The 19,023-nt window shown below is 39.8% G+C and overlaps 1 protein-coding gene across 21 annotated transcripts in view; it reads left to right on the top strand.

Annotated features, from left to right (window-relative positions):
* The window catches only part of RALGAPA1 (Ral GTPase activating protein catalytic subunit alpha 1), a 123,143-nt gene that overhangs the window by 66,533 nt on the left and 37,587 nt on the right, over positions 1-19,023 (top strand). For all 21 annotated transcript variants that reach the window (XR_014514050.1, XR_014514051.1, XM_083451545.1 and 18 more), the window contains 6 exons: positions 2,175-2,285; positions 6,952-7,020; positions 7,842-7,976; positions 8,805-8,988; positions 15,492-16,356; positions 18,298-18,369. Coding sequence is in view for 19 of the 21 variants with exons in the window: in XM_083451545.1 (XP_083307671.1) it covers positions 2,175-2,285; positions 6,952-7,020; positions 7,842-7,976; positions 8,805-8,988; positions 15,492-16,356; positions 18,298-18,369 (1,436 nt within the window). In the remaining 2 variants the exon portion in view is untranslated. The remainder of the gene's footprint in view (positions 1-2,174; positions 2,286-6,951; positions 7,021-7,841; positions 7,977-8,804; positions 8,989-15,491; positions 16,357-18,297; positions 18,370-19,023) is intronic.

The raw sequence follows: 19,023 nt of genomic DNA, 5'->3' as shown, positions 1-19,023 counted from the left end.
GTCACAATACCTCCAGAGCAAATGTCTGTACAGTACTTGGCTCAAGGAATGCTAAGCTATGGAACTCCTTGCCACAGGGAAAACACTTGTGGCAAATAATTTAGCAATTTCCAAAAATGGATTAAGTATCAGTAGAAAGTCACATCAGTATTTGCCAGCTAATTATGCCATACTACTTGCATCTGCCACCATTTTGTGACTGATGGGCTTCTGTAGTTTTCAACCATCTCAATTGGTCCTAGGGGTAGAAAGCTTGAGAAACCCTGTTTTAGGCAGTCCTTGGGTACTTCAGATCTGCCCCCTATTTTTTTCTGAATAAGAATCATTTCCATAAAATAAAATTACTGCTTAACCTGATAATATTTGCCTTGAATATTTCCTGACTATTTTTGTGCAAAGGAGTAGCTATTAAATTCAGAGCGTATAAGTAACATAGTAAACGTTGCTGCTGTTTGTTACCGGAAAACACATTTGCCTCTTGCATGCAGTTTGAGCTTCCCACAGAATGAAAAACCTTCCCACAAATTGGTGGCATGTAATTGCTGACAATTTGAGTATGTAAGGCTGCTTCCAAGGTCCATATTTGTGGTACTTACCTATAAATCCGACAATAGAACATCTCCAACTACTTCACCTATTGTCCATCATGTACAGGGTCTGGCTTTTTTGTAAAGGCTGTTTTCAAAGAACACCTCCAGCTATCTGCATTTGATTTGTTGGAGCGTCTGAATTTTTCTTTGATGTTCATCATAATAAGTTGGAAGCCACCCAAGCCCTCAGGCAGACAGCAGACAATGTGTATTCTGCCTGCTGCATTCTGCTTTACCACTTCCTCAGCATCCCCTGGCAGATCATAAGAGGCTTTGTCGTTAAGGCAAGTGCTTCAGCATGGCACTTACAATGCCAGTTATGGTCTTACAACTCAGAAAGAGGCGGAAGTTGCATGGGTTTTTTTTACAGCAAGTTTCCACAGTATTTAATCCTCACCCTCTGCTGCCATCACCAACGTGAAATGTTCACAATGCAAAAGCTATAGATAAAAAAAAAAAAAATCCTGAGTGAACCTCTGCCTTAGCTATTTCACAAATTCAGCAGAACCATGGACTTAAGGCCATTTCATTCCATGGCAGTGTTTTCACACCACATGTGACCATAGTTTAGTGCAACATACGTGAGCAGGAACTATCTGTAATGAGCTTCCCCTTCTTTCACACAGCTGGAAGGGGTTTAGTTTGGTTAATCATAGGCCCATAGGTCATGTCATCTAGGCCCAGAACCATGATTAACCTTAACTATGATTGTTTCAGCTAGCCATAGTTTTATGTTAACCATACTTTTTCAGTCTAGCTGATAGGACAAATTATGGTTAAGCAGAAGCAACAGCTTCTGAACTGCTCCCTGGTGTGCAGGAGTAGGAAAAAGAAGGAGGCAGTGCACAAACTGTGGTTTCATATGACATGTGAATGAGGCCATTAATGTCTACACAAGCCCAAGCGGAAGATCATAGAACCATAGAACTGGAAGGGACAACAAGAATCATCTAGTCTAACTCCCTGCAATGCAGGATTCTTTCACCAAACATGGGGCTTGAATGCAAAGACATGAAAAAGTGGTCCTGTGGCCATATGCATTCAAAATGCACTTTGCGTACCATGCCCTAGAGCTCCTGTGTTTTCCATTATATTGCATATTTACACAATTAAAATAACAAAATATTGTGACAACACTTGTTAATTTAAAATAAATATATCATATTTTACATTTTGCAGATTTTTAGAGTCTGATTTGCATCAAATTCGGCCACATAACATGGTGGGGTTTTTTTTTTTAAGGAAATACTAATCTTGGCACAATACATGCAAATACAAAATGTTCATCCAAATAAATCTGTTGTTTTTCAGCACAAACCTCAGACCTTTTACTGGTTGTTTGCAATCCATAATTGTTGACTGTATTGGATGTTTCTTTATTTAGGTTTTAGATCCAAGTAAAGTAATCTGTTTCTGATTTAAAGCTGTGCTGCTTCCTTGACAAAAGACTGGGTTTTTAAAAATTTGCTTTGAGTGTGTGTAATTCTCCTCCGAATATGTAACAGTCATGAGATGCTAGTCCATCACATGGTGTGCGCTAATACTGAAATCCATGCATTTATAACTTTTTCTGTTTTTCTACAGTTTCCAAATAAAACGGTTGCGCATGTTGCTTGCAATATGCTTAATATGTTGATTCATTATGTACAGAGGCTACAAATGTACCAAGCAGATTCACCATTAAAAATTATTCAGGTAAGTATAAACATGAGGAAAAAATAGAACTTTAGCTTTATAATCCTTGCTTTAGAAATATGAAGCAAAATACTTTCAAATGGTCAGAGTTTTTTTGCCATACAGATTTTCAGTTGTCCGAAAACACCCAAATGAGGGGTGTTTTGTTTATAATTCTTCATTTGGAGTGTAGGTGTTGGTAAATGTGGAAAAAAAGCTAAAGGAAGGAAATGTAAAAATATTTAACTTTATTATATATATTGTTGAAATGTAATCTACCTCCACAGACGGTGCCAGTGTGCTTCAGAAGAGAGGGCACAGAACTATATGCAACATGTAATTCTGCTCTAGGGTGCAATGTTGCTTCAGGATAACCAGTAGCACATTGTGTCCTCTTTCTAAAGACAATTCCATAATCTTGAAGTATTAGACAAGAAGCAGCAGATCCTTTCTATCCAGATCTCCTATAGCAGGCATGTCCAAAGTCTGTTTCGGGGGCCTAATCCGGCTTCCTGGTCGGTTCAGTCTGGCTCCTGTGGCAGCTTATTTCCTGGGGTAAAATCCTAAAAAACAAACAAACAAACAAACCTCGACGACAACAACAACAACAATAAATTATTATTTGTACCCCGCCCATCTGGTTGGGTTTCCCCAGCCACTCTGGGCAGCTTCCACAGAGACCAAAAATACATTAAAATGTCACACATTAAAAACTTCCCTGAACAGGGCTGCCTTAAGATGTCTTCTGAATGTCAGGTAGTTGTTTATCGCTTTGACATCTGATGGGAGGGCGTTCCACAGGGCGGGCACCACTACCGAGAAGGCCCTCTGCCTGGTTCCCTGTAGCTTTGCTTCTTGCAATGAGGGAACCGCCAGAAGGCCCTCAGTGCTGGACCTCAGTGTCTGGGCAGAATGATGGGGGTGGAGACGCTCCTTCAGGTATACTGGGCCAAGGCCGCTTAGGGCTTTAAAGGTCAACACCAACACTTTGAATTGTGCTTGGAAACGTACTGGGAGCCAATGTAGGTCTTTCAAGACCGGTGTTATGTGGTCTCAGCGGCTGCCCCCAGTCACCAGTCTAGCTGCCGCATTCTGGATTAGTTGTAGTTTCCGGGTCACCTTCAAAGGTAGCCCTACGTAGAGCGCATTGCACTTCAACCCTAAACAAGTTTGGTTGACCCTTTGGTCTGCCCTCAAGGCCCTTCACTTCATCAAATCTAGCCCTCTTTGAAAAAAGTTTGGACACCAAGTGTAACAATAAGTACATGAAATTTTACAAAAAAAACAACAACCCAGTGCACAGATCTGCTTTCATCTACAGACATAAAGTCTTTGAAGTAGGTCCTGTGTCTCCTCAGACTTCCCCCTCCCCACAACTGTAATTGGAGTAGTTCAGTGCCTTACAGCACATGTCTACTCAGGAGTAAGTTCTATTAAATTCAGTGGGGCTTACTCCCAGGTAAATGGGGTTAGGGTTGCAGCTTATATACCATGTTTTAAGTTTAGTGGCACGGGTGGCGCTGTAGTCTAAACCACTGAGCCTAGCGCTTGCTGATCAGAAAGTCGGTGGTTCGAATCCCCGCGACGGGGTCAGCACCCGTTGCTCGGTCCCTGCTCCTGCCAACCTAGCAGTTCGAAAGCACGTCAAAGTGCAAGTAGAAAAATAGGTAACGCTCCGGCGGGAAGGTAAACAGCGTTTCTGTGCGCTGCTCTGGTTTGCCAGAAGCGGCTTAGTCATGCTGGCCACATGACCTGGAAGCTGTATGCCGGCTCCCTCGGCCATTAAAGCGAGATGAACGCTGCAACCCCAGAGTTGTCCATGACTGGACCTAACGGTCAGGGGTCCCTTTACCTTTACCTTTAAGTTTACTGAAGTTTCTTTAAATGGCTTTGCTACGTCATTTATGTCGTTGTAATATAGAAGACAAGCATATATTATAGCATTATAATTGCACAACCTTCTACTTCATTAATTTGTGTGGGCCAATTTAAATCATTGAGATGCAAGGGTACATCTGTTTACTTTAGATGCTTTCATTCTGGTCGGTTATTGCAATAGGGGATTAAAAAGAGGGGGGAATGTGTCCTAACAGTGGCCAGGATCAAAAGCACTCTGAATCCCTACATCCTGGTAAGCTCTTTTGTCCCTCCATTCAAGTAGCTAGAGGTAGTTTGTATTGCCCCTGATTTACATCATCTTTTTTGGCTGTCTTCCTGATTCCTTTCTCAATATCATCCTCAGTGTTTTAGTTGGTGGGCAGGGCATCCACAGCACTAAATTGCGTTTTAGACCTCCTATTTCTGCCCATAGTTACTCTGAAGTTTGTGCCCTCTTTAGCATGTAGAGTAAATCTTACAATGCATCCCTCCTGGCCTTTTCTTAGATTCTTTATCCAGGGATGAACGTACCCCATTGATTGTGACTATTTTGCAAGCTTTCTAATAAGCACACTCTATGTTATCAGCTTGTAAATGTTGTTCCAATCAGCACCAAAGCTTTGGGAATGAACATGTGAACACCTAAATAGTATATTTGTGTTCATTTTCCCTTTTCATAAGCAGTTTTGTTTGGCTTCCTTAAATCACTCTTTCTGTATATTCATCAACACTTCCTGTATCCTCATTGCCACTTTGAATACTAATAACACAGAGCTCCTTCCAGGAAAACCTAAATAGATGCTAAGCAATATGGCCTCAATCCAATGTCTGTGCCCTACTTAACATTATCATATTTAAACCCTGATCAATTTGAAGGGGTACGGAATAGTTTGTGTTAACATAACTGTTGGTGCACACTGAGAATAGCAGGTTCAGCTACTATACAGCCTGCCAGTGTGGGTGTAGCCAGGATTTACATTGGGAGTAGACAGGACACCCACCTGTCATCATCCTCTGTCTGGCTCTAGTCTAGCAGATTTGGAATGAAATGTCTCAACAACAGTTGTTTTAAATTACTCTCTTTTGCCCCAAAGTGCGCAGAAAAATCTGCCAAAATCTTTCTACAATTTCTACTTTTAGTTAAGCATTTTTATTTACTTACTTGATTGGGGAGGAGCAGCTGTTTGATTTTATTGTTTTATCTTTTTGTAATGTGCTTTGAGGTTTGTTTGTTTTTTACAATCAAGCGGTGTATAAATTTTATAAATAAAAAAAATGAAACACACTGTTACAGCCACCTACTCTAATGGCCCTCACATTTTAAATCTCACCCAAAAGAGAAATATGAAGCAGGTGCCATAACAGAATGCAAATGTTTTTTTGAAAAATAAAAACAGGTAAATATGTTTGGCCACAATAATGTGCATGAGAAAGGAATATTTCAATATATTTCAGTGAAGTGCAACGGATTTTGCTACAAGCAGTTGAAGGCAATAAAATAAAGCAAACACCAATTCTAAGTGCATGCTGAAATCAAGGGAACTGACTTCTGAGCAAATGTGGTTAAAGATCAATTCTGCCAGTACTGATAGCAGCAACTATTAAAGGCTTCGATTCTGGAATTACTCAGGCTCTTAAGCAGCTTCACAACTGCAGCCTAAGACTTCAAAGAGCTTAACAAATGACTTGCTAAGTGATGGTGGAGTGGGAACACTCTGAATTGGAACAAACACTGCTGCCTTGTCTGTACTAATAATAAGAAATTATAACAGCTGAAACATAACCATTTGCATTGATTAATTTACTTGCAAGGATGATCCAAAACAACTGATTGCATTGACAGCCATCATAAATCCCTACACAATAGACATTTTCTATACCCCAGTAAACTAAAATGAAAAGTGGGAATAGACCAATGTATAAAATTATAGGTAGTATAATGAAGGTGAAACTTTGTCTCTCTCATCATGATACTGGATTCCAGGGTCATCCAGTGAAGCTGTATTCTGGGAGATTCAGGATAGACAAAAGGAAGTACACAGTGCATACTGGAAGTCACATCCACAAGATGTTTTGATGGCCACCAACTGTTAGACAAATTCAGGGATGCTAAGACTTATCAGTGTTTACTAGTCATGGCAGGTGTGTTCTATCTCCACTTTGGTCAAGGCTATATGTTGCTGCAGACCAGCTGGTTGGCCAGTGTAGGAAACAGATAACTGGACTGTATCAGTAGGATTTTAGTTTGAACCATCAGGGTTCTCACATTCTTCTGTTCTTAATGTGGAAATGTATTTAAATTTAGTGACCCAATATAGTGACAAATGACTTCATAGGAGGGTTCAAACATCTTGAAGTAAACTGTTATTTTGATAGATTTGATATATTTTGGTATGTATTATGCATTGCATGTAGATTGTTATTTCTTTGCTACACTTACCTGCTGAAGAGTAATGAGACATTCTCATGACACTTGGAACCAAAGTGTGTGTTAGTTGCAGGGGATGGGGAGAGGGTTAGTTCTGCTTCAGTTAGTTTGTTTGTCTGTTTATTATAGTGGTTCTGGGTATGTTTGCAGAGGGAAGTATAACAGTGTGATGCAATTGTGTCAGCTTATTTTATTCAGGACATAACTTCTTCTGCTTATGTATGTATTCTTGAAAACCTAAGATAAAGTTTAAAAATGCAAAGACTGAAAAAAACTACCAAAAACCGTTTTTCAAAGTATGTCTGCCAGTGGATTAAAAGGTTTATTTAAAGTCTAAAAATGGTAGAAATGGTACAGCAAATATTTATTTATTTCCCATAGATCCTGATAGCAACCATCACTCATCTCTTGCCCAGTACAGAAGCTTCTTCTTACGAACAGGACAAGAGGGTATGAATTATGTCATCTTTCTTAAGTATATCACTGGTCCCAGCCATTTGTTTTCTTTGCAATAGAAAGTGGATGGTATCCAGGGTTTTCAAGGGCTGCAGGTGAGAGACTGGAGTGGGATGGCCTATTGCTGGAGTTTTCTGCTCATGTGTAGTGTGGATACCATCCAATAGTTATAAAGACTCATTGAGGTGACTGGTTCCTGCAAGAAACTATAACCTTTTTTGAGTGTTCAAAACATATACAGTGGTACCTTGGGTTACATACGCTTCAGATTACAGACTCCGCTTACCCAGAAATAGTACCTCGGGTTAAGAGCTTTGCTTCAGGATGAGAACAGAAATCGCACAGCGGCGGCAGCGGGAGGCTCCATTAGCTAAAGTGGTGCTTCAGGTTAAGAACAGTTTCAGGTTAAGAACTGACCTCCAGAACAAATTAAGTACTTGACCCGAGGTACCACTGTACAGACTGCCACATAATGTATCTGTTTTTCTTCTTTGTGTAGCAAAGTATTAGGTAGTCTTTAATCACTCTGCTGCTATTAGCAATAGGTGTATTCCATTCAAAGCTAAAAGTGTTGTGCCGAACTCTCCTAATGACACTCAAATAGATGACGTTTTAGTGCGTTCATGCCATGTACATTTGGCATATATGTTTCCCCCCCCCCCACACACAAAACAGTTGGACATAATATACAAAGTACTGTGCTACTATTGAGCTAGATTAATGCTGAGGCTAAATTAAGAAAGGAAGGACAAAAACAGAGAGTAAGCAGATTCCTCTTCATGGTTAGCTGTAATTTAGAAATCCTTCTGTTGCAGCTGGTGGTCTCTCTACTTCTCTGTCTGTTGGACTGGATAATGGCATTGCCTTTAAAGACACTGTTGCAACCTCTTCACACGTCAGGATCTGAAAATGATAAAATGGAAAAATCTGTTCTCAATTGCATATATAAGGTACCTGCTGCTGCTCCCCCCCCCCCTTTGATTTATGGTGTGGGTGTGTTACTTTTTCTTTAATCTTTAAAGTTTTTACTAACAAGGTGAGAAGAATAAAAGGGTTGGAAGAAACAAGCAAAACAGATTAACAATACAAAACAGATATGCAACTTCAGAAGGCTGTCACATAAAAAGACAATCCTTCCAAGTACCAAGCTCCTAAGCCGTGAAGGGCATTGAATATGAAAAATAGCACTTCAGATAACCAATAAAAGTTCCCTCAGTGGTCATAATCAGATGACCATGCCTTATGTAACTGCATATGGCAGCCTTGTTCCTCTCTTCACACAAGCCAGGAAAAAATCTGAACTGGGAAACTATGGTTAATGGCTCCCTAACAAACCATGGTTTATCGTTGACTTCATATCCTTGTTTGTTTAGAAGCTGTTGAATATAGTATCCCTCTTCGGATTTAATGGGAGATGGTAGTTAACTTCCTGGCTTGTTCACTTACTTGCACAAAGGGAGGAGAGAAGTGGCTGCATGTGGGGTTCATATCTCTGTTTATGAAGAGCATTTTGAAATTCTAAACACATGCAATTGGGGTAGAATAATTGTCAGTACCTATAGTACATATCACAATAGTGAAATATCTGTCTAAAGTGTGTGTTTTAAATTACTGTACATTTAATGGCAGACCTGTGAAACATCATAGTAAAAACAGAAAATTGGAGCACTTAAAAACCAACTAATTAACCAACTACTGTATCCAATCTGTTTATTTTTATTTCTTTTGTTTGTTTGCTTTCTTGATACTTTTATGTTAAACTTCATTTTTATTCTTAGGTCCTTCATGGGTGTGTTTATGGATCGCAGTGCTTTAGCAACCCCAAATATTTTCCTGTGAGCCTATCTGATTTGGCATCTTCTGATTATGATCCTTTTATGCATTTGGAAAGTTTGAAGGAGCCAGAGCCATTACATTCTCCAGATTCAGAACGGTCGTCAAAACTCCAGCCAGTCACAGAAGGTCTGTTTGCCTTGATGAACACCTCCCTTTGACCAAATAATGTAGATTTCCGATACTGAAGTGTCTAAAGTGTGGATTTTATATTACATCTAATGCCATTATGATCTCTAGATAGTGCTAAATCAATGTGGAATAAATCAGTGTAATTTTGAGCAATTGCAACTCTGTTTACTAAAATACGTACATAAAAATCTATTTAATATGGGTCCTTTTGCCCTCTGTGCAACATTGCAAACAACTAGCATTATGTATAATTTTTTGGTTTTAGAGGAATTATCTTAATCTTTTCCAAACAACCAGATACAGAATAGTTGAGTTCCGATAAAAGCAATTTAATATAAAGTTGACATTTTGTTTTATATTCGTAAAGAAATGTTTTTGTGAACCTTCATTGTTTCCTGAAGAGCTTTCCATGTTGGGAGTATTTTATTTTTTTTCTCAGTAAATACACCACCTGAAAAATAAAGGTTGCAAGAAGTTTTAAGTTGAATTTTTTTCTTTTAGCAAATATCAAATGGTCCTGGTGGACGGAAATTTGGAAAAGATAGGCTTTAATACTGATACCAAATATTCTGTGTAGTGTCATTCTCCTCCTGTATTAAGCTGTTCCCTTTAGGCTTCCTTAGTGGCATTAAGGACTAGATAAATGCAGAACCTTTTTGTAGCAGCTGTGTGCTAACAGCAGGTGATTTTGTGGTCTGTAGTGACTCCGTGCTGTTTTTTTTATGTGGAGAAAATGGCTAATCATTGTGCCCTTGTCTAAGGCATGCTTCATCATCTTCAAGTACTTTTTTGGCCAAAGAATTCTGAACACAGAGCTGTCCTCTAATAAGCTCAGTATTGGATTGAACAAATCTGATTTGAGAACTATTGGCAGGAGGAGCGGTAATTATTAAATTTACTGAAGAATGAAGCAAGGTACTGTAGTTGGCTTTTTGTCAAATGGCTGTGGTCTTATTAGCAAAGAGTAATCATCTGCAGGGTCAGAATGAAAGAAACATCGAAGGATTCATTCTGCCCTAATTACAGTTTCACCTATACATATTATGCAAAGCTAATATTTAAAGTATTTACCAAAATTAACTTCCCCTACATGTTCCATTGCAAGTGTAGAGAATTGCAGTAGCTTTTTGTGCCTTTCTGCTTTTGTATACTATAATAATGTGTAATTATGGGTTTGCAGCAAATGCTGTGTGATTTGTTTAATCTGGCAATTTGAAAAGACAACCTTGAATAGCTCCCCCCTCCCACTCTTTAAATGAATGTCTCATGCACAAAACCTTAGCATTGCTATCCTTCATTTGTACATTTCCCCACAGGACTAATGCTTCTGGTTTCTTGTTAAAGCCCTAAATTTATGTATGTGGTGTTGTTTTATATAAGTTAGTAACCTAACTTTTCCCATTTAGAATAATTTCCAAGAAAGTTGGGTCAGATTAATGAGCTACTGTTCCGTGGATTTTAGTGCTGGTTTAGCAGTATTAAATATTAAGGCTGGTATCCAACATTACTCATGCTCAGAGTGTACCCATTGAAATCAATGGACTTCTTACACAAGTCCATTGATTTCAGTAGGTCTCGTCTGAGTATGTCTGATATCAGTTATCACCTAAGTATTTTTCACTATTCCCCAGCAATCTGTAGTTCCTGGAACTCTTAAGAGCGATTGAGAAAAGAAACCTTTTTTAAAGTACTATGGGGTAAAATCATGTCAGAAAGCAAGACCCAACCCTAAATGTTGGGAGGCTCACAATGGAGCCATGGCTCTTTGTATTTCCCTCTTTCTGGTCAGCCCTTCTCCACCCCCACCCCCCATTTTTAGCTGCCTGGTGTGACTGACTATTTTACTGGGTCCATCAGTGTATCAATTGTTGCAATTGCTGGACAACAGAAATGTATGGTCCTAAAACACATCCTGGATATGTGGCAATAGTGGCTAGGTGCAGGGCTTTGAACCAGTTCAACACCCCAGATGTCCAATATATGTCTTGTTGACTCTATGATAGCCCAGTCCCAAGTCATCCAGTTGATGCAAGCCCACTGGGTTTTCCAACATTCAGTAAAATGAAGAATACTTCATAAAAGAGAGAGATCCAGTCTCATTTCTCTTTTCAGTATAGCACATCCTTGCCTCTATGAGACTGAGCTTTGGTAGGGATTTCAGGCATATGGAAAGGTAGTTTGGTGCATTTCCAATAAACTGAGGTGCATTTTAGGATACTAAAGTTGAAGAATCCAGGACAGTGGGCACCCTAGTTTGGATTTGTCATCACCTCCCTGTGTCTGTCTACTTTCCTTGATGCCTGGATGCTTGTATCTGTTTTATCTTATGCAGAAGTGTTTCAGGATAAAAGCTCTTGTAATGCAGAGTGCTTTGAGAGGCACTACTCCGAAATTTCAGCTACCCTGTTTTTCTACAAAACAGGCAAGTGGACATGGTGACAAATAGAAGGAAGAGCTTTAGTAGGTGTACTAAGTGAAGCATACTGTTGCTTCTTCCAGATGAGTATGCCTTGAAACCCAAGAATAACTGTTAAGAACTCATTGAAACCCAGTAACAAGTATATTGAATCCCATGGTGCAATAGACATGTGAAACTCTAGGAGTTAATATCAGCGAAAAGGATGGAACAGCAGCAGCAGAGCTGGTCCCACCATGAAACGTGCTGCCTCAAGCAGTAAATTTCAGCCACGCTTGAAAGGATAGCAGATTGTCAGCTACTAAACTGGCAAATACATTTCATTTGAATTGTCCTCCAGCTTCAGAGATGCACAAGCCTTCTTTAACAGAAAGGCTTGTGCACATCGGCTTTTGAGCCCTTGCTACCTTTTAACTACATGAGTAAGAACATACGTACTTTGCATCTGCCTGTCATTCTACCTGATAGTAAATCAAATCATACTATTCATGATACATGTAGGGCAGAAGATTCATTAAGCAGTTTGAGTCTGCTGGTGGTTGATGGCAAAAATGTAACAGATGTCTACTCAGAAGGGGCACGGCAATCCATACCCCTGATTCACAATATTGGTGTGGGTTAGATAAGGTGGAGGCATCAGTCCACCCAGATCTGCCAGCCTCCGTTGGAGGGTGTGGGGGACTTCACTGCTATTGAGGAAACCCCACCTGCGCAGAGTGCTCCAGTGCACCCAAATAAACAGCAAGTAGAAGCCACCTTGGCGGGGTGGGGCTGCAGCACTGGATCCTCTGCTCGTTGTACTGCTGTCATGCTTTCTGGACAGCACAAATAGATGCAGGGAGCTGCTCCATTAAGTCTCTAAACTGGATGGGCCTTATCCTCAAGTAAATGGGTATAGAACTAAGTGTAGGGTTATTCTGTTTTTACCTTCCTGTTTTCTTTTACTGGGTGCCTTTCAGTATTTCTTTCTGGAATTGTCGCCGTGTTTCTGCGATGTATGTTGTGATTGTCTTTTTTGAGTGTGATGTTATTTTTAATGTTACATAAAACGTAATATTTTGTAACTTTAAATTATAAAACTTAAATAGCCGGCACTGAGGAAGACTCCTGACACCTTTATTTTCATCATATATTAATGGGTTTTAAGCACTTTTAAGTTATAGAAACTTATTATAACTGATGCCAGTCATACATAGGAGTAAATGGTATGAATAGCACTATGCCAGTGCAGATGTGGTGAGAAGACTGAGTGAGCAATGAAGCACTGTGGGGAAAAGAGGGTTGGGTGACAGAGCTGTCTCTGAGAGTCAACCAGAGTCTCGGAGATAGTTACTCCCTGGTTTTTAAGATTTAGCTCTTGACAGTGTTGTCTCTCTCTGAGCTGCATCCTTTTATTATAATCAGTGGGTGACATCTGAAGAACAGAGATTTTCAGGAACCACCCTAAGTACATTGTTTCCATTGATTGAAACCAGTGTTGAAAATGGAAAAGAAAAGAGTCATAGAATTGGCTTGACAGTTGTGCCTTTCTATCATCCAAGGGAGGTTTTGGTCTTACCACCTTATAATAGGTTGACCTCAGGATATATATATAGACAGAGAGGAGTCTCCTAAGGAAGGAATTGCCTGGTTGTTTTTTATGAATACAACCACTTAATCAAATTCTGAATAACATTGTATACTCAATTGAAAAGTAAAAATCAGATGGACTCATGAAGCTGTCATGCATCGATAATATGTACAAACTACACAAATAAAGCAAGAAACCTTGTTGCAATTTGCCACTGATAGTTTTTGGAAATTATCATTGGAGAAAATCAACAAGAGGTCTGCTATTAGAATTTACATAAAAATGAAAGAATGGGCAGCGCTTTTCAAGGCACCATGCATTTGGATTCAAGGGTTCAAAAAGCTGTTTGTGAAACCTAGAAATGTACCATTAGTATAATCTCTGTGTTACAGATAATTATTAAATTCAAATAACTTACATCAGGGTAGGCAACATGGAGCGCTCCAGCTGTTTTTTACTACAACTCCCATCAACCACAGCCAGGGATGGTGGGCGTTGTAGTCCATCGATTCTGGAGAGCATCCAAAAAGTGGGAGTTGCTTGGCATAACCTTATCTGAATCCATAGGAGCACATGCTGAGCAGCTGAAGATATGCATGCAGTGCCCCTTCAGCAATATTAAAATCCTGAGAATCAGCTGTTTGTCAGGGACAAGATCTGAATCCAGATCCCACTCCTCCTCCTGAACTCTCTGCACAAAGGCTCAGCTGTTTTATTTGTGTGCAGAATATTTTCGGGAGGATTCTCCAACTCTCTGGAAGCGATTTGCAGGCATGCTGGGGGCTACCGTAAGGGAAAGAAGCATCATTCTTTGGTACAACTCCAGCTGAGAGCCTCCTTCCCTCTAGCTAACAACTATCATTACTGAGGCCATCAGAGGGAAAGGAAGAAGCAGCCCCTCTGTTGTTCTTAGATAATTCTCCGTGGCCTCTTGGATTACTGTGTGTCCTGTAGAAGGGAAGGGCTCTGGATAACAGAAAGTCAGTTAGTCCAAATAGTGGCTAAGAAAGTGCTGTTGAAATTCCAGAATCTTTCCATCCATTAGAATAAAGTTACATAGACTGAGAAATCAGAACATTCTTGGAAGGAGATGGAGCCAGGGTGGGGTGACCTAGGCGCCAAAAACAATATTAGTATGTAGGCATGGCAGAATGATTTGCAGGGAGATGGGTAAAAGGATGATCACTGGGGGTCTTTACTAGAAGCATTGCCTGGTGGGTTGTTCTGTAAATTATATGGAAGCATAATGTTCCTGCTTTTGTGTATAAAATGAATTATCCTGCTATGTATAGGAAACTAATTCTCTTTTCTCTATCTCTTTGGGAGGGCTTTGCCCTGAAGGGCAACATATAAAATCATTAAACAATAAAATAATAGAATTTGGTCGCTGTATAAATAATATTGTTTTCATCACATAAGCAGTTTAATAGTCATTTATATGCATTTCTTACGGTGCTCTAAATAGGCTTTGTATGGAAGCTTTGCGAAATGGTCTGGTGCCATTAAAAGTAGGGGGTCTTCTGAAAGTGGATTGTACCAGCAGAGTGATACCCTGAATTCTAGAGGGGTAGCTCTGTGTTAGATTGTTGCAGGAAAACATGTCTTGTGGCACCTTAAAGATCGCCCAATTTATTATGGCATAAGACTCCATGGGAAAGAGTCCACTTCATCAGGTGCTTGAAATGTTATCCTGAGTTGCTGGGGGTGCAAGTCTGGGCATAGTAAAAGCAAAAACAGGCATCAGGGCAGCGCTGCAGGGCCTGCACTTAATGGTGCAAGGCAGGCACACCAATCAAGCCTGTCAGGTGCACCTGCACTGCCCCAGCTTCAGTCTGCCCCACCCCTCACGGTCCTGGTATGTGGCAGTGGTGGTGCTGCCAGGAGGCTCCTGTCTTACCACACCACCCATTCCTGAGCCAGAAGGAAAGGCAATGTAGAGAGAACAGACGGTGATAATTACGCTATTAACTGTGACCATTCACAAAGTTGTGTTTTCATAACACAAACATCCTGGCAATTGAAATTGGCTCGGGTGAGAGACCAGCAGCCATTTGGCGCTTCATTTCCTTGAACTGTTTCTATTCCAAGCAACCATTATAAGAACAGCTATGTAACTTTAAGAATTGGAGCATGAATTTTCTCTTTCTCTCCATTCCATTCTCTTCTTGTGTTGTGCATTTTCACTTGTAATCCTTGAGCAGGGACTGAGTATGGTATTTAGTAAAGTTTAGGCACTTCTGAAATGATAAATAATAACAGCATCATTGACATAACACTGCCTGTTTTGCATTTATTGTTTGGCACAGAAATCCTAGGACTGGATCGTTGAAGTGCTTCTTTTCTTCTTTGTTCCTGTTGCTTGAGAGTGCACATGATCCCTAGGGGAATGTGTTTTTCTCTGGTTTCACTCAGGTCACCTCAGAACTCCTCAGACTTAAATGTTTCTTTTTGTGCGTAACCAGCATTTTAATTTTTTTATCTATATAACTTAATCTTTTGCCCTTTGTTTTGCAGTAAAATCTCACATGCAACAAGGACTGATCTCTGTGGCAGCTCGCACTGTGATCACTCATTTGGTAAACCATTTAGGCCATTATCCCATGAGTGGGGGACCTGCTATGCTCACGAGTCAAGTGTGTGAAAACAACGACAATCCTTACAGTGAAAGCCTTGAACTTTCTCCTGAGCTCTTTGAGAATCCCAATCTGCAGTTCTTCGTGTTAAACAGAACAACTTTGGTTTCCTGTATACAAATCCGAGCGGAAGAAAACATGCCTGGAGGCGGTTTGTCTGCTGGGCTTGCATCAGCTAATTCAAATGTTAGAATTATAGTGCGTGATCTCTCTGGCAAATATTCCTGGGATTCTGCCATTCTGTACGGACCTCCACCTCTTTGTGGTTTATCTGAACCAACTTCTTTTGTCCTCTCACTACCCCATCAAGAGAAGCCAGAAGATGTGTCAGAACCTACTGTGTATGTAGAAGAAGTATGCGTAAAGGATGGAATTGCACTCCAGGTAAAAAAAAGATGTAGAGAGACTGTACCAACATGGGACACAATTAGGGACGAAGAGGATGTCCTTGATGAGCTCTTGCAGTATATAGGAATCGCTAGCCCAGAGTGCTTACAGAGGACAGGTGTATCGCTCAATGTTCCTGCTCTTCAACCTCTGTGTGTTTCAGAGAAGCAGGAACATGATGTAATTAATGCAATCCTTAAGCAACATACGGAAGAGAGAGATTTTGTTGAAAAGCACTTCAATGACTTAAATATGAAGGCTATGGAGCAGGATGAGCCAACTCCGCAGAAGCCCTCTTCGTCATTTTACTATTGCAGATTGCTTCTTAGTATTCTGGGAATGAATTCTTGGGATAAAAGGTAAAAAGATAACATTATTCACTGTTAAAGACTAGCTACTCTTTCGTTTGTACTGTTCAGAACTGAAGTTGACGTTATAAGAGAAACGTGGTGGCTGCTGAAAAGAGCAGCAGCACATTTGTCCTCCTCAACTAATACAGAGCATCACTTCCCTGACCCACCGACTTTTCCCATGCAAATGAGCAAGGGTAGCGTAAATCAAAGACATGACATGCTTTGTATTATCAGAGGTTACCTTGGGGCAGGGGCTGCTGGGCAGAGAAGGAGATACAGGACTGCTGTTTTTTGAAGTAGCCTCATATCTCCCATAATGTCTTAAGAAGAAAACAGGAATGCGTTGCAGGATGAGACCAAAGTCCTATCTATTCTGGCATCTTGTTTCACACAGTGGTCAACCGATCTGAGCATGAGGAGCTTCTCCTGCTGTTGTTCTCCAGCAACTGCTGCCTCTGATTCCGGACGGAGCATAATAGCCGTCATGCCTAGTAGCCACTGATAGCATTATCCTCCATTAATTTATTTAATCTCCTTTTAAAGGTATCTTAAGTTGTGACCATCACCACAGTTGTCGCATTAAAATTTAACTGTGTTTTGTCTTGTTAAAGGGCAGCTTATAATTGCTTTTAGTGTTATTAAATGTTCTGACAATGCTTAATTTAGTTAAGTGTTCTGATAAACTTGCAACAGACTGGCAGAAAATCATTTTCATCCCTCCCTATAGACAGCAGAGGCAGGAAGGTCATTTTGCTTTTTGTGTTGCACTGATTCCCCCCTAGGAGAGTTTGGTTAGGATTTATATAGAGGACTGCCCTTCTTTGTTCTTAGTCTGAACTATGGCACCTTTAACACCTTTTATTCTTAGTCAAGACTGTATTTCAAAGTTTGGGTCAGCAGTTTGTTTTTATGGACATTATTTTTAAGGAGGGGTTATGTGTAAGCTTCTAGGACATTATGTAAAATGATGGCATAAGAAAATTTAGCAGACTGTTCCTTGAAATATTATGCAGATATCACACAGCAGACAAACAAAAAACAGCCATTTCTTCTGTTTGATTTATAGTAATCTTGACTGTGAATCAAGAGCTAATAAATCAAACGTTTTAAAGCATTTTTTCCATTTACAATTATTTACTTCTGCATAGGTTCCAAAATGAAAGGGTTTTAATACAGTTAGCAGATACTTAATTAACCCATCTATTATGGACAGTATTTCCCTGGGGGAAGCATCAGTATATGAACAAAAATCTAGAAATCTCAATTTAAAAACATACTGTTTTTTATGAGAGAGAGTGAGCTAAAAATTTCTGCAGCAAATCCACTTCTTTCTTTTCCTTTTCCTTTTCCTTGACATGTTATTTTTGTCAAAGCAGACTATTCTCTTTTGTTGGCACTGTTCTTAGGAGTCCTCCGCTCACAGGTTTTATGAGCAGTGCCAGAAGTACAAATAGTAAGTGGAAGATAGCTATTTTACAGTAACATCATTAGGCTTTTAAAATTCTATAGCTAATCTGGGGGAACCTCTCGGCTTTGCTTACTCTGTTATATTGCAGCCTACAGTTCAGAGTTTTTTGTTGTGTTTTTTGGCTGGCATGGAAGTACCTTTTTATCACTAAGCAGTTATCGCCTGGCCTACTAAAGAGCAGGTTTTATGTGCACCAAAGGGAGTCCTGTTCAGCCCTCCAGATTAAATGGGAAGAAGGGGAATGAAGTGGGGATTATGTTCAAGTCACTAACAAGGATGCAGAAGACCACCTGGGATAAAAAAATAACTATATGTATATATTATTTTTAAAAGATCTATTCATCTTTGATATGGAAAATGTCTTACAAAAGGCAAGAAAACCGTAGGAGATTGCATGAATGGAATTGAAAATGCCTTGTGCTGTCCTATATCTGTCATTGCACAGGCAATGAAAACATTTGTTATATTTCCTTATCTAGGAGGAGCTTTCATCTTCTGAAAAAAAATGAAAAGCTGCTTCGAGAACTTAGAAATTTGGATTCAAGACAATGGCAAGTTACCCGCTATGAACCCTTTTTAATCAGTGTTAAATCATCTCATTGTTGAAAAGGCTTTTGTAGCTAATGGTTTCTACTTCAGCATGTGTTTTAAGAAATGGTGTTTGTGATCAGGGTGCGAATTCTATCAATTTCCAGGATTTACTGTTAAATAATTGTCTTTAGGATTGAGGTGCCAGTTCCTACACTGTAGTTAATTTTAATTCAGTTCAGTTTATTGGTGGTCTAAGTTTAAAGTAGTTAATTTCTTAGCTGTGGAGTAAAGTCATTGCTTAAGCCAACATTGCTTTAAAGGGAATGGAGCTGACTGCAGGTGAAGTCTTCCAAGAAGCGAGGGAAGAACTATTTCCCTCAAGACTGAATAATTCCTTTGGAGGGCAGTTGCTCAAATTAAGGAGTACTGAAGGTTTTTATTTTATTTTAAGCGTCTACTTTTATTGAACAGTTTACCAATAAACAAAACAGGTAGCATTTCAGCATATTGCCTGCTCATATCTTCAATGATAATTACTATGCATGGGGAATTGCTACTGAAATCTGTGTGCTCATATCTGCTGACTAGATTCATGGAAGGGTAAGAGCAGGCTTCCTCAACCTCGGCCCTCCAGATGTTTTGAGACTACAACTCCCATCATCCCTGACCCACTG

This window comes from Podarcis tiliguerta (genome assembly GCF_965153285.1).
Source record: "Podarcis tiliguerta genome assembly, chromosome: 1".
NCBI classification, from domain to species: Eukaryota; Metazoa; Chordata; class Lepidosauria; order Squamata; family Lacertidae; genus Podarcis; species Podarcis tiliguerta.
Note: the sequence above shows the minus strand (reverse complement) of the source record. Positions and strands in the feature narration are given on the sequence as shown.